Source organism: Dermochelys coriacea, chromosome 1, assembly GCF_009764565.3.
Source record: "Dermochelys coriacea isolate rDerCor1 chromosome 1, rDerCor1.pri.v4, whole genome shotgun sequence".
NCBI lineage: Eukaryota > Metazoa > Chordata > Testudines > Dermochelyidae > Dermochelys > Dermochelys coriacea.
In genome coordinates this window covers 198,146,804-198,163,003 of record NC_050068.2, presented here as the reverse complement: position 1 = coordinate 198,163,003, position 16,200 = coordinate 198,146,804, and the positions used below count along the sequence as shown (strand labels likewise).

Below are 16,200 nucleotides of genomic sequence, written 5' to 3'. Positions count from 1 at the left end.
TCATCATGACACCCACTGTGGTTGAGGCCGCCATGCCAGGACATGACAGTGGAGTCCCTGAGGCAGGAAGACTGGTGCTTAACACCAACCACCAATCAGTTCCTCAGCACAGACCCTACTGCTCGCCTGCCTGACTTCGACCTGCTACGTCATCAGTGGCCCCTTCTGAACCGATTCTGGATGGAGTAAGGCCTCTGTGCTACCAATCACCAGCGTTGGGGTCTTTGAGAAAATGGAAGCTGCAGCTGACATGCAGATCAATCAATTATACACATTGTCAAGGAGTGTCCACTAACCAAATTCAGCGGTGGGCTCTAAGAGTTCCACTTGGCTACTAAGAGCGCTGTTGCTTGGCTCAGCAAATACACAAATGCTAAATAAATAAATAAATGCTTCTGATTTTGTCACTGTCAGCATCACCAAATAAGTCAACAATGATTAAAGAAGAGGAAAGACAGCCTACGAGATCTATCTGAAATAAACCATAAACAGATCACAAATTCTGCAGAAAGCTTACAAAGAGTCTGGGTCAGGTACTAGGGAAGATACTGGGACCCACAAGGGAAGAACAAAGAACGTTCACTCATCCAAGGAATCGTGTGTCACTCTAGACAGAAGGGCAGAGGTTTCGTCCTTACATTTTCCGTCATCTCTCATCTTGGGAGAACCTTGAATGAGCATGAACTGAAGATGACCCATAATGCTCTTTGGTATTATATATATATTTATATATATAAATAAAATGGGCCTGGAGAATCTGAGGCCTCCAGCATTTCTATTGGCCCATGAAGTGCCTTACCGGGAAAAGATGCAGAAAGATGAAGCAACTGAAAGCTAGAACTGGGCTTGCTTTACCAACATTGATGATTTCTGAGTTTTTTTCCTGTTAATAGAGTAAAATACTAAAAAACAGTCATGACCCACTAAAACTGAATGTGGTTAAAAGAAGACCCTAACCTTATACTGCAGACTTACCTTTCCAAAAAAAGGAAATCAACATGATTGAGTTAACACAAGAACAATGGCAACCTTCTGAGAAGGAGGAGGTGAAGAAACAATGGGACACAGATTCAGAATTTCTCCTAGTTTCTCTGGCTGCTGAGCAATCCCTCCTCATACCTTCACTAACAAGATCAATGGCTCCTAAGTGCAAAATCCAACTCTTTATTCCCAGTTTTGCACAAGTATTCCTGCACATTTTTAGGGGAACTGAATTTTAAAAGCTATCAACTATTCTCAGGTATTTTTGAGAAACAACAGGCAGCTTAATAAAGTATCACTTAATAAAGTAACACTCCAGTTATGCCAATGGCAAAATAAAATTTTTAAGCCGTTTAGGAAAATTAAAATATGCGGTCTAAATTTTAAAAAAGTGACTAGTGAGGTTTAAGAATAAAGACCCCTTTAATAGGGGCCTGATTTTCAGAAAGTGCTGCATGCCTACCCTCTGGAAGTCATGCCCATTTAAGGTGTCTCAAGTTGGGCACCTTCTGATTGAGGCAAGCCAAATCACTAATTACTTACGAAAATGTAGGCTTATATTTCTAAAAAGCATATGCTTTTCTTTGAAACAATCCTGTCGAATAATGAAAATAACTCCTCATTGTTTAAAACTAGCTGTTCTTCCATCAGTTTTGTCATTTTTTCTAAGATAAACACCAAATTTTGTACGTCCCACACACAGGAGGAAGTGCGGCTAAGTGGAATGAACATAGGATAGAGCCAGAAACAGAGGTCCAAATCCTAGCTTGACCATACATTTGCTTAAAGACCACTTTTTGATATATGCACCTACCTCACAAAGATGTTGTGAAAAATCATTTGTTATTGTTTGTAAAGGGCTCAATGTAAAACATTGTATTGGTACTTAGTAATATTTCAAATGGAGCTGAAATTAAGATGGCTATTTTTGCTCAACAAAAACAAACAAAAAACAAAAAAACAGCTCCTACCTAAAGTAGAGAGCACCTTATGCCAAGACATCTGTTTCTCTGCCGAATTATCAATGATATGAGCACAGTTCTGGGAACAGTAAATGTTTAATAGCTGCTAAGGAGCTAGTTGTTGAACACAACGTAGTTGAGAGTCCCACAGAATAAAACCTTAATTTATTTTAAAATTTCTCAGCAATGAAGTGGTGGAGTTAAATAATGCTATCCAAACAGATTCCAAAGAATTTGGCCATCAAGTTATAAATTATATTTTATATTAGGTTAAACTTTGGGCCTGTAGTACTTAAAAATGTCTCTCTGAAGATTATATTGATGACTAAGAAAGAATTTAGCATAATTTGTAGTGAACAAATAAATGCTGATGCAAGTAAGAATTTTACAGCACTGCAAGAGTTTTTGGTTTTTTTGCAGCTTGACAAACTTGTTGAGAAACAGAAAGAAACTCACAAACGAATGCTGGGGCAGCTTTTAATGTCAGAAAAATCACACAGACAGACTCTGTATGAGCTGGAGGATGAGAAGAGGAAGCATACAGAGTATATGCAAAAAAGTGATGAATTTACAAGTTTACTGGAACAAGAACAAGAAAGGTAAGATTGCCTTATATTTGTTAACAAAACGTTACTTAATTCAAAAATTACTTCTAAATAGTTTTCTGCTTTCTTGTTCTGCATTAAGACTAAGACCAGAAAATATCTCCAAAACAAAATGTTTTGAAAATCACACACACACACACACACACACACACACACACTACTTTACACACCTCTGTACAGCAGGTGACACACCCCTGGAGCCCCGACCTGGGGTATTCTATCTGCTACCCAAGATCCATAAACCTGGAAATCCTGGACGCCCCATCATCTCAGGCATTGGCACCCTGACAGCAAGATTGTCTGGCTATGTAGACTCCCTCCTCAGGCCCTTCGTTACCAGCACTCCCAGCTATCTTCGAGACACCACTGACTTCCTGAGGAAACTACAGTCCATTGGTGATCTTCCTAAAAACACCATCCTAGCCACTATGGATGTAGAAGCCCTCTACACCAACATTCCACACAAAGATGGACTACAAGCCGTCTGGAACAGTATCCCCGATACTGTCACGGCTAACCTGGTGGCTGAACTTTGTGACTTTGTCCTGACACATAACTATTTCACATTTGGTGACAATGTATACCTTCAAATCTGCGGCACTGCGATGGGTACCCGCATGGCCCCACAGTATGCCAACATTTTTATGGCTGACTTAGAACAACGCTTCCTCAGCTCTCGTCCCCTAATGCCCCTACTCTATTTGTGCTACATTGATGACATCTTCATCATCTGGACCCATGGAAAAGAAGCTCTTGAGGAATTCCACCATGATTTCAACAATTTCCATCCCACCATCAACCTCAGCCTGGACCAGTCCACACAAGAGATCCACTTCTTGGACACTACGGTGCTAATAAGCGATGGTCACATAAACACCACCCTATATCGGAAACCTACTGACCGCTATTCCTACCTACATGCCTCTAGCTTTCATCCAGATCATACCACTCGATCCATTGTCTACAGCCAAGCGCTACGATATAACCGCATTTGCTCCAACCCCTCAGACAGAGACAAACACCTACAAGATCTCTCTCATGCATTCCTACAACTACAATACCCACCTGCTGAAGTGAAGAAACAGATTGACAGAGCCAGAAGAGTACCCAGAAGTCACCTACTACAAGACAGGCCCAACAAAGAAAACAACAGAACGCCACTAGCCATCACCTTCAGCCCCCAACTAAAACCTCTCCAACGCATCATCAAGGATCTACAACCTATCCTGAAGGACGAGCCATCGCTCTCACAGATCTTGGGAGACAGACCAGTCCTTGCTTACAGACAGCCCCCCAATCTGAAGCAAATACTCACCAGCAACCACACACCACACAACAGAACCACTAACCCAGGAACCTATCCTTGCAACAAAGCCCGTTGCCAACTCTGTCCACATATCTATTCAGGGGATACCATCATAGGGCCTAATCACATCAGCCACACTATCAGAGGCTCGTTCACCTGCGCATCTACCAATGTGATATATGCCATCATGTGCCAGCAATGCCCCTCTGCCATGTACATTGGCCAAACTGGACAGTCTCTACGTAAAAGAATGAATGGACACAAATCAGACGTCAAGAATTATAACATTCAAAAACCAGTTGGAGAACACTTCAATCTCTCTGGTCACTCGATCACAGACCTAAGAGTGGCTATACTTCAACAAAAAAGCTTCAAAAACAGACTCCAACGAGAGACTGCTGAATTGGAATTAATTTGCAAACTGGATACAATTAACTTAGGCTTGAATAGAGACTGGGAATGGATGAGTCATTACACAAAGTAAAACTATTTCCCCATGGTATTTCTCCCCCCCCCCCCCCCCACTGTTCCTCTGATATTCTTGTTAACTGCTGGAATTAGCCTACCTTGCTTGTCACCATGAAAGGTTTTCCTCCTTCCCCCCCCCCCTCCAGCTGCTGGTGATGGCTTATCTTAAGTGATCACTCTCCTTACAGTGTGTATGATAAACCCATTGTTTCATGTTCTCTGTGTGTGTGTATATAAATCTCTCCTCTGCTTTTTCCACCAAATGCATCCGATGAAGTGAGCTGTAGCTCACGAAAGCTTATGCTCTAATAAATTTGTTAGTCTCTAAGGTGCCACGGGTACTCCTTTTCTTTTTGCGAATACAGACTAACACGGCTGCTACTCTGAAATAAGTTAACAGATCCTCATCCAAGCAACTTACAGTTTAATATTATAACAAGGACATTATACTACAAATCAGAAAAAAGTGTAAGCACATTATAAGCTAAATGCAGCATAGAACTGGTGTATCTTTCAAAGTTTTTGAAGGAGGTTAGTGCCAGGACAGTACGAAAGCAGGCATGGAGTCTGGAGTGGGGGAAGGAGACAAAGTAAGTCTCCAGAAGAGATATGGACAGACGAAAGGAACAGAGACAGGGTAGAAAAAGGCAGAGAGGAAGTTATTAAGAGCTTTGAAAATTAGGAGAAAGCCCTTAAGCACTTGCAGACCTGCAATGGTATCAAAACAAAAAACTTTCTTTCTAAAATGCAACCTTGAATTGCCACAAACATCCTGCATAAGCACAGTATGAAGATTTTGCACTGGCTATCACAAAGGAAGGATCAAAAGAGTTTGATGTCATTTACTGTCTTTAAAAAATAACTTTTAAAATGTCCTGCCTCTTTGAAACAGCAATTAACCTGAACATATCCTCAAAAGGTATAGGAAAAAATAATTGAGGAACGTATCCTATTCCCTGGACAGCTACTCCAGAAGATATGAGAATATCATCTCTATTTCCATTTGCCTAGGAACCGCTTCCAGATGGAAATGTTTGGGTGTGAGAACGTCAAGCCTATTCTAAACTCACATGATGCATATAGATAATTCTTCCTCTGCTTCGCCTGTATAACATCATGTTTCATGTATTTTGGCACTGTTCGCGACTTTCACCCTTCCTGCTCCTGCACATCTCTCATTCAGGTCTATCACAGACAGCATCCAGGCTTTCTACCAAGGACAAAGCCAAAGGAACTGTGATTTAAAAGTAAATTCTATACAAAACAGGAGAAAAAATTATCTTATTCATAGATAAATAAATAGATGTAGAGGGACATGGACACAGGAGGCAAAGAAGAAAGAACAGGGTCCCCAAGAGACACACAGTGGCTTTTTCTCCAACCAACATATTGTAAAATGTTGATATATCAGGAGCCAAAACACAAAACAGACAATGTTTTAGTCTACACCCTTCTTCCCAAACACGCACACCTCTCTCAAAAAGCAAGAGAAATTCACTTCTAAGGGCCTGAGTACAATAACCCAATATACTAAATGAAACATACTGTCATCAGCTATACCCAAATCTGTGGGAGCGTGCACAGAAAGAAAGCTAAACTCCACAACCCTTGTTAAAAAAAAAAAGGGGGGGGGGGTGAGGGGGGAGAATAAATATAGGATTAAGAATGTTTAGGAATAATAAATTATAATAAAAAACTGTAAAGGGTTTACCACTATTATCTGCAGCATTTAGTAATATCTGTCAAGGGAGGAGACGGGAATTATTGAGGTGACTAATAAGACCTTAGAGCAGTGTTTCTCGGAGCCGGTCTGCCGCTTGTGCAGGGATAGCCCCTGGTGCGCCGGCCAGATTCGTTTACCTGGCACGTCCGCAGGTTCAGCCGATCGCGGCCCCCTCCCTCCCCGCGGCCCCTATTGGAAGGGAATGGCAAACCGCGGCCAGTGGAAGCCGCGATTGGCCAAATCTGCCAGGGGCTGTCCCTGCACCAGCGGCGGACCAGCTCCAAGAACCACTGCCTGAGAGGTGGTAATACCAGCATTCAGGTTAAGTCCCAATTTCTGTGTTTTCTTTGGAGAACTCATTTTTAATGTGGAAAACCCTAAAGGAGTGTGATGTCACATGTTGAGCAGAGTCTAAAATGTTTGCCAAGTGATGTTGCCATCCAGATCTCTAAGCAATTGCCTGCCATAGTGGAGAAGGGGGGAAATCTCACATAAATTAAGGTGAAGCTCCCTTAATGTTATGCTGTACAGCTTGATGTTACACACACACACACACACACACACACACACACACACACACACCATATTTTTCCCCACTTCAAAACTCCCATCTAATTATCAATATTCTGATTACCTGAATTTTGCATTAGGCTTGTGAACCAGCAGAGCTATGTGAAAAGCTTCACGTGAAAAGCAATGCCAAGGATTTGGGGCTTAATTTTTTTTTTCTATTTTTTAAAAAGCAGCCAGTTTTTCATCAATGCAGTTTAACAAATTTTCCACATAAAAAAGGAGCAGTCTTCCTCTTTAAATGTGAAAAGTAATGTAACATTTCTAATATTATTTCCATTTCAAAGCAAAATCCAGAACTTTTGTTGAACTAAGTTTGTCTCATGAAATAATGAAACTACAGTGTATGCAAGAAGGTTTAACTTTGGAAGGATAGCGTGTATGAAAGCCAAATGGGATTATGAATAATACTGGATTATGCATCCAAAATAATACTTGGATCTCTTGGAACAGACTCCAATTATGCTGGAGCACTAGAAGTTGTCATTGAAATGGTAGTGAGACTATCAGGAACTATCAGCCAGCTGCAGCTCTTACTTATCATTGAGTGCCTTTTATCACCTTCCAATCTCAACAGAAAGCAACCATCTCCTATTTCAAGGTGCACAAGAGCCAAGAGCTGAAATGAGTTTTCAGTGACATTCTTGGTGATGAATCAGTCACTTGTTTATCAAAAAAATATAAAAACCACCAATCTCCACCTTTCCGCTGAAGTGGTTTTCTCAGACATTGCTTTTCTTGTGCAAGCAAACAGAGCTTATGGTTTGATCCTGCAAAATGTTGAGGACGCTGGCCCTGATCCAACAAAGCACTTAAGCATATGTTTAACTTTAATCATCATAGAAGTAGTTTGATTGACTTCATGGGATGGCAACAAGACAATTTGTAAATTGCCATCATCAGAAGTTTAGGCTTGCAAGAAGACTAATATTAGCTCTCTAGATGTGGGAACCCATCTTAGATGGACTTTCAATGAGACGTTTGCTGCTAAAATCTTTACTTTTTTGTTGTTGTTGTTGTTTTTTAAATCTCCTTTCTTGTTGCCATCCTGTGACAACCACTCCATGGCCTTCTCTCATTAAGAAATACAAAATGGTTTCCAAATTGCATTTTGACAGTTAACATCCCTTTCTGAGATTTACAGTAATTATCTGCAAAAAGAAAAGGAGTACTTGTGGCACCTTAGAGACTAACAAATTTATTAGAGCATAAGCTTTCGTGAGCTACAGCTCACTTCATCGGATGCATCCGATGAAGTGAGCTGTAGCTCACGAAAGCTTATGCTCTAATAAATTTGTTAGTCTCTAAGGTGCCACAAGTACTCCTTTTCTTTTTGCGAATACAGACTAACACGGCTGCTACTCTGAAACCAGTAATTATCTGAAGACACATGTTGCATTTATTTTTCCAGGGTTGTTTTGCTTTTTGTTTTTTTAATTGCTGCTGGTTTGTTAGTGACAGGAGGAAAAATTAACAATACTTTCATTACCTTTATTCATTCACAGTCACATGTGCCAATTTTATATTAAATTTATTTTACTTATTAAAAACCTAATAAAATAAACAAGAACTATTGCAAATGCTGCAATAATAAGTAAATGCTGGTTTTTCTTTCTTTATTTTTTAAAACACAGCCCACTGTGTAACACATTGCTCTTTGCAATTCTTACCAGCCAAAAAAACAAGTAGAGTTTTGTGAAGACTATAGGGGCCACTGGGCAACAGGGTGTGGAAAATGGACAATAACTGGAAATGACTTTCCCACATATAAGCACAAAGTATAACCAGTATGTGTCTTGGCCAAATAGGAATGAATTGGCGTTTGTAATGAAAGAGGTGCCAGGGCTCAAGCATTTTTTTTTTTAAACTTTCGTAACTGATGCGGTAAGCACAGGGGTGCCTGGGCTATAAACTGCCAAGCCTAAATTGCCAGGGCTCAACCTGTCAAGCCCTGGCACAAATTAAGCATGGATTGGCATGAATCCTACAGATTCATGGCAGGGAGTAAGTCATTGTCTTATGCCTGCAGAGGAAGGGTGCTGTTTTTTTCTACTGGAGCCTCCAGAATAGGTAGAGTCAGGATGAATTTGATTTAAATCATGATTTAAATCACTAGTCAGGAAGACTCGATTTAATTATGGATTTCTTTATAAAAGTGCATTCTTGTTGGTTGTTATAACCTTAATACATATTCTTCACAACTCACAGAGAGATGTAGGTTTCATTTTCAGAAGGCACACACTATACATTTTTAAAGTGATTTATTTTGAAAAAACTTTTCAGATTCGTTTTACAGCTATATCAGGAAATGAATGATTCTTTGGTTATTTTATTTACGAAAGGTAATTGAAGCAGATATTTATGAAGTCATTGGGAGGAGAACTACTCAATTCAACAGGTCAATTATTAATATTTGGTGGATTTTCTTGCCATTCTGTATTAGGAGGAGAACATCACTAGACAGACATTTAAATAGTTTTATTTAACTCAAACAACAACATTATGTATTCTGGATTTTTTTCTTCAACAGCAAACATTTTAACAAAACAAGCATATGAATTTTTGAATTTAGTTAAACATTCAAGTTTTTTTAAAATCAGGTTTGTTTTTGTTAAAATTGTTTTTAACTAAAACAGTTAAATGAAATATTTAAAAAACAAAACAAAAAAAACTGACTATGTCAGCCAGGTCAACATGAGAAACTTAAAATACTGGCTTCTGCAGCCAGCTCAGCCATCTTCACCTTTATTTTCCTGTTTATTCATGATCTGGGAAAGAAAACCAAGCTTTCCTGCTTTTTCTGGTCTCAAATGATTTCTCAGTTTGGAATGAATTAGTCCAAAGGAAGAAAATATTCTTTCTACACCAGTAGAAGAAGCTACTGCTGTTAAAAGTGAGATCATCACTTCAACAGTCTCTGAATCCAAGTGCTTAAGTGACTTCTAACAGTTCACTGGTGTGATTTTCTTTAAAACATCATCAGCAAACATACTTCTTGAATGGTTCTTATTCCCAAACTGGGTCTCTTTTACGGCCTACTGCCATTACAGGTTTTCCCGTCTAGTGAGAGAATGGTATGGAAGATCTCAAATCAATGAAGGCTACACTCAAAGATCTCAAGACTTCCGCAATATGCTGCTCAAACAGTTTCACTTTTGTTTCTACTGCCTGTCCCTCCCTTCTCACATTTATCTCCAGACTTCTTCCCCTTGTCCAGATCTATTCCATCCCCAACAATCTTCTATTCATTGAACTTTTTGAAATTTTGCACTTTTAGAGAGAGGTAAGGGACTGACTCTGTGAACACAAATTTGCAGAGGAACAATAGGGTTGATGTCTGCTATTTCTCACCTCTAAATATTATTTATTTATTTGAAAACATTTTTATCTCTAGAGACACAAACCAGGGTTTAAGAACTACAAAACTAAGCATCTCTGATTGTATCTTCTAGACTGATCACTGAGTCCCATTGGGTAGATAGAAAGATTAACCTAAATAAACTATACAGAAGCCCCTGAAACCCCATAAGATTGAGTCCCTAACCCATGAATGATTGGTACTCATTTACAGAACTTTTCTTAAACATTACATGAATATATAGTCTCACACTATAGAATTATAATTAATAATCCCAATTCCATGATGAGATATCTTTGAGCTATAACGTATCTTAATTAAAACTATCTCTAGATAGGTTTTTTCCTCAAAAAGCATTTTATCAATTAACTCTGATTTAAATTTAAAAAAATCCAATTAAAAAAAAAAAAAGCTTGATTTTTATCCACCCTGGATAGAGTCCACTCTGTCACCACAAGATCTCTGCTGAAAGTTGTCTGTATGGAGACTAGATGCAGGCCCAATGCTGAAGGGAGTAATGAGGCATGCAGCTGCAGTTACTACTATTAAGAAGGGCAACACCTGCACAACTGCAGCACAAGAGCTGAGGGGCTTGTTTACAGGCCATTGCAGGCAAAACATAAGATTAAGGAGGATTGCTACTTTGCACCTCTAAAACCTAAGTGTCTAGGATTTGACTGAGGGTTTGGCTGCGTGGGCATCTTTTTCTCCTGACCATCCTCCCTCCCCGTTTTACATCTTATCTTCATTTCTCCTTTTTCCCACTCCCTATTGCTACAAGATTTTACTTCACATCTACGATGTGCTCAGGGCTGTACAAGGCTGAAAGAGACATTCTAGTCTAGAAGAGTCTAAAAAAAAAGCATTTTTCTTGATTTTCCTCTCATACGAAGGGGATCTGATGGGAGGGTGAAGGTAGGGGGGAGGAAAGAGCATGAAGGCAAGATGTGCATTCTATGTTTCCATACTGAAAGAGGGAAGGGAAAAACAGCAAGGAATGGAACTTGCTATAGACATCCACTCTGACTGATAGTCCTTATACCCAGTGATGAGCTGCCAAAATCTTAACGGGTTCCCTCCTCACCCCATGAGGGGGTTGTTGCCCACCCCCGACCCCCGGGACTCCTGCCCCATCCAACGCCCCCACGTTCCTTGATGCCCCCCAAGATCCCCTGCCCCCTGATTGCCCCCAGAACCGGGCAGGAGGGTCTCGTGGGCCACCATAGTGGATGCCCACCCCTAAGAGCCAGAGGCACCTGCCAGGGGGCGAGGTGGGGAGTCCCGGAGGTGCTTACCTGGGGCACCTTCCAGGAAGCATCCGGCAGGTCCCTCTGGCTCCTAGGGGCAGGGGAGCATAGCTAGGGGGGAGGCGGGGGAAGCAGCCGCTCCCCCACTGATAACATCAAAAGTGGTGCCTTAGGTGCCAACTCCCTGGGTGCTCCGGGGCTGGAGCATCCACGGGGAAAATTTGGTGGGTGCAGAGCACCCACCGGCAGCTTATAGATACCAAGGTCAGAAGGGACCATTCTGATCATCTAGTTCGACCTCCTGCAAAATGCAGGCCACAGAATCTCACCCACCCACTCCTACAAAAAAACCTCACCTATGTCTGAGCTATTGAAGTCCTCAAATCGTGGTTTAAAGACTTCAAGGAGCAGAGAAGCCTCCCTCAAGTGACCGTGCCCCATGCTATAGAGGAAGGCAAAAAACCTCCAGGGCCTCTTCCAATCTGCCCTGGAGGAAAATTCCTTCCCGACCCCAAATATGGCAATCAGCTAAACCCTGAGCATATGGGCAAGGTTCACCAGCCAGATACTACAGAAAATTCTTTCCTGGGTAACTCAGATCCCATCCATCTAATATCCCATCTCAGGAGATTAAATATTTAGGGTAAATAGGCCTAAAGATCAATTAATTACCAAAATCACATTATCCCATCTCCTCCATAAACTTATCAAGTAGAATCTTAAAGCCAGATAGATCTTTTTGCCCCCACTGCTTCCCTTGGAAGGCTATTCCAAAACTTCACTTCTCTGATGGTTAGAAATCTTCGTCTAATTTCAAGTCTAAACTTCCTGGTGGCCAGTTTATACCCATTTGTTCTTGTGTCCACATTGGTGCTGAGTTTAAATAATTCCTCTCACCTCACCTCCGCTCCGCCTCGTCCCCTGAACCCACCACCCCGCTCTGCTTCTCTGCCCACCCCCCACCCCCAGCTTCCCGTCAATCAGCTGTTCAGCAGGAAGCTGTGATTCCTCTCACCTCACCTCCGCTCCGCCTCCTCCCCTGAACCCACCACCCTGCTCTGCTTCTCTGCCCACCCCCCACCCCCAGCTTCCCGTCAATCAGCTGTTCAGCAGGAAGCTGTGGATGGCTGAGAAGCAGGCCGCGGCTTCCCACTCAGGCCAAGAGTGGCGGAGGTGAGCTGGGGCGGGGAGCGGTTCCCCATGCGCCTCCCCTCTGCCCCTAGGTTACCTGCTGCGGCATGGGCGGCCCTCCTCGCTCCCCCCCGCCCCAGCTCACCTCCGCCTCCCTGGGTCTGAGCAGGAAGCTGCGGCCTGCTTCTCAGCCTGCCCCAGCTTCCCGCGCGAACAACTGATTTGCGGGAAGCCGGGGGTGGGGGTGGGGGGAAGAGGGCGGAGAAGCAGGGCAGGGCAGCACGTTCAGGGGAGGAGGCGAAGGCAGAGCGAAGGTGAGCTGGGGCCGGGGGGTGGGGAGCTGCCGGTGGGTGCTCTGCACCCACCAAATTTTCCCTTTGGGTGCTCCAGGACTGGAGCACCCATGGAGTCGGCGCCTAAGTCGCCACTTTTGGCCAGTTAAATTTAGAAGCCCTTTTAGAACGGATTGTCCCTCGTAGAACAACCGGTTCTAAAAGAGCTTCTAAATTTAACTGGTTCTATGGAACCAGTGCGAACCGGCTCCAGCTAACCACTGCTTATACCTCCTTTGCTTCCTTGTCTGTGGAAACACACCACTTGTTTCAGGAAATGCAGTAGAAGAGGAGAGTTGCAATAAAATCAGCAAAGACAAAGCTTTCTAACATTTAGATTAAGTAGCAGATAATATAAGCTATAGAAGTCCAAGAAGAAATATCCAGTTGCCTAATTACATTTAACTACACTCAGCATATTTATAATTAAATTAAATAATGATAAAGGCAATTATTTTAGAGTATCATCACACACATTACAGTATTAAACAAGTTCTGTTTTCCAGTTCAGTTTGTTCATGTTGTAAAACAATACATATGCCGTAAGATAGAACATCAAATCCACAGTAACAGTATTTACGTTAAGGATATTATATACTTTAGTTGTATAAAGGAGTGTAAACAATTTTTTAAAAATACCCATTGTACTTACACGGTGCTTTTTGTCTGCAGAGCTCAAAGTAATTTAGAAGGTAAGTAAGCACAGTTATTCCTCATTTTACAGATAGTGAAAGGAAGATGAGGCTAGGGTGACCAGATAGCAAGTGTAAAAAATTGGGACGGGGTAGAAGGTAATGAAGTGCCTATATAAGACAAAGCCCTGAATATCGGGACTGTCCCTACAGAATCGGGACATCTAGTCACCCTAGCTGAGGCACAAATGGTTGAAAATGACTTGCCCAAGTTCACACATTGCAAGTCTGCAGCAGAATTAGTAATAAAACTAGTTCTTTAGACTCAGAGTTCTGTCCCTTATTCAGATTTGTGCACACGCTGGCTGGTTTCTTGCCCCATCACTCACAGCATAACTATTAGCTACTACACAGAATATGGTTAATCAAGTGGGAGCAGTTTTACAAAACGATCAGGCAGTTTGATTAAAAAGCTCGAAAGAGGTTAAAAAAAAAAAGCCGTTATAAGAAATGTTAGGTTTTCATTCTAGCATTGGATTGAAACCCCACTAGGTTACATGTACTAGCCAGTGAAGAAGATCACACCCACATATGACATATACATATAGGACATTTTCAGCTCCATGATCACAATTATTACTACACTTATTTGAGAAGGATCTGTGAAGTATCAAGTATAATGGCTTTTAGCATGAACTTCAGAGGGGGAAAAAAACACCTGCAAGGAAGTTTCTCAGATCCCCAAAGCTGTATCACAAGTGAAGACTCTTGGCCTATACAGTCCTAGAACTCTGGAGAATCCTAGCAAAGGATCAAGTTCAAGCCTCTGGCATGCAGTTATTTGATTGGCCAACCTTCATGCAACAAGGGGAAGAAAAATATCTCACAGTCCCTATTGTTAGGCATGGAAGGAACAGAAGAATAGGTCCTTTCTCCCACATTTATGACCACCATATTTAACCAGTCACTGCCTGGTTATCATCCATAACCATCTAATGAAAGATGTGAAACTTTTTCTCTGTGCAGTCTGGTCTTTCCTCAGCTATTTTTCATTTGAATTAAATAGAAAAAAGAAGTTACTGTAGATTTCGTGGCACCCCAATAAAAACCATCAATTAAAAATATCCAATATAAAATTAAATCAGATTATGGTATGCAGATACATACAGAATATTTAATTCCAGCAAAGTTATAGAAATGTTTTATATAATTGTGAACTGTTAGTTAGCGTCTGTATTTAAGTGACAGGTGAAGTGATTGACTATCAGACTATATTGACACAGTTATTCATACAGCTTGCAAAGTCATTCGGAATCCTAGACAAAAAAGGTACTATACACTGTAAATGTAAGATCAGGTTTATTGTCCTTAATTTTGATATATTCAAGAGACACTTTATGTGTACAAAAATACCATATACTGTATCTCTTACACCTACAACAGTTCATATTTTCATTTTAAACAAATTCATCTTCTTTGGTATTCTAAGAAGCATGACACTGTCTATATAAAATGATACAGCAAAAGTAAACACTTTTGACTTATTTTTATTCTACATGTGTAACCAGCAGTTTTTAATTTCATGCACACTAAACTATTATTGGAAATTGCATTGTACTCAAATGCAATCATTTCCTTTCAGTTTTCTGGCAATGGGTTATATATTACATATGCCTGAGACTATGTCTTGCAAGTTGTGAAATGGATGCCAGATCTCTATTCATTTGACCTTTTTCATGGGTATCTAGTGTCTGTAGGTGCATGAGTGAGACCCACCACAAACACAACTTTAGCATGGTAATTCTATACAACACCCCAATGGGATACGCCTACTACTTAATACCACTGAGGCATAAAAAGACAAGCTCCAGGAAGTGATGCACACAAATTAATTACCTCATGCTAGTCTATGAAAAACTGTGTACCATTACATAGCATAACTTTCAACAGATGTTGTGAAGCTAAAGTCTTGTCAAAATCCACATGATTCAAAGGTTTTCACACAGTTCCTTAAGCATAATGCAGGGTTAAAGTAGTGATATAAATACTTTATCTTTTTTTAAATGAAAGTAAAATCAAGGAAAGTAAAAAGTCAAAGGTAGAAGAGCTTTTTGACATGATTAAGAACTCATTTTTCTGTATGTTAAAGCAACAGAAAAGCATTCATTAATTCAGTATTATTTTAAAATGTTCTACCTATTACAAATTTGGAGACAGGTCCAAGGACTGTAAGCCAAGTTCATTTCTGGTGTACCTCATTGAAGCCAGTGAAGTTAGAGACAGGAATTGAGTCTGATATTACTATTTATTTATTTAGATTTTTGAATAATTAAAAAGATGCTTGTCTACAGCGCTAGACATCCTGAAATCAATTAAAATCATAGACAACATTGCACAATACAAGGAAAGACCTCCATCCCCTTAAAACCTTAACAAAGTAAACAAACCAATACCTCACTTCACCTTAGACCCAAATGTCATGCCCTCTATTCTGCTACCCTCCCCACATGGCTGGGAAAACAGACAAGCCTTGTAGCATGCCCTAAAGGTCAATGGGTTTAGACTGTTTCAGACCAAGGAAGGGGAATGAATTTGTAAGTTATGTGGCCCTCACAAAGAATGCCTTGCTGGTAGCTCCAACCAGTGATTGCAACCATAGTGGTAATTGCCCAAGGAGAAAGACGGTCTTTCTAGTTGGCAGGTACCAGAATATTTAAGGCTTCATAAAACACCACCAACTCCACACACTCTACCTGGAACTTAACCAGCAATCAGCACAGATCACCGAGCACTGGTATAATTCATTTCTCGCAAGATGCTACCTTCACCAATCATGTATTCACGTTCTGCATCACTTTAAACTGCTAAATTATAGAGGTGCAGTG

At 40.9% G+C, this 16,200-nt stretch overlaps 2 protein-coding genes across 8 annotated transcripts in view; one reads left to right on the top strand and one right to left on the bottom strand.

Moving 5' to 3' along the window:
* The window catches only part of CMSS1 (cms1 ribosomal small subunit homolog), a 387,357-nt gene that overhangs the window by 252,140 nt on the left and 119,017 nt on the right, over positions 1–16,200 (bottom strand). The window lies entirely within an intron of this gene.
* The window catches only part of FILIP1L (filamin A interacting protein 1 like), a 287,759-nt gene that overhangs the window by 189,409 nt on the left and 82,150 nt on the right, over positions 1–16,200 (top strand). For both annotated transcript variants that reach the window (XM_043511343.1, XM_043511337.1), the window contains exon 5: positions 2,364–2,542. In XM_043511343.1, coding sequence (XP_043367278.1) covers positions 2,364–2,542 — 179 coding nt within the window. The remainder of the gene's footprint in view (positions 1–2,363; positions 2,543–16,200) is intronic.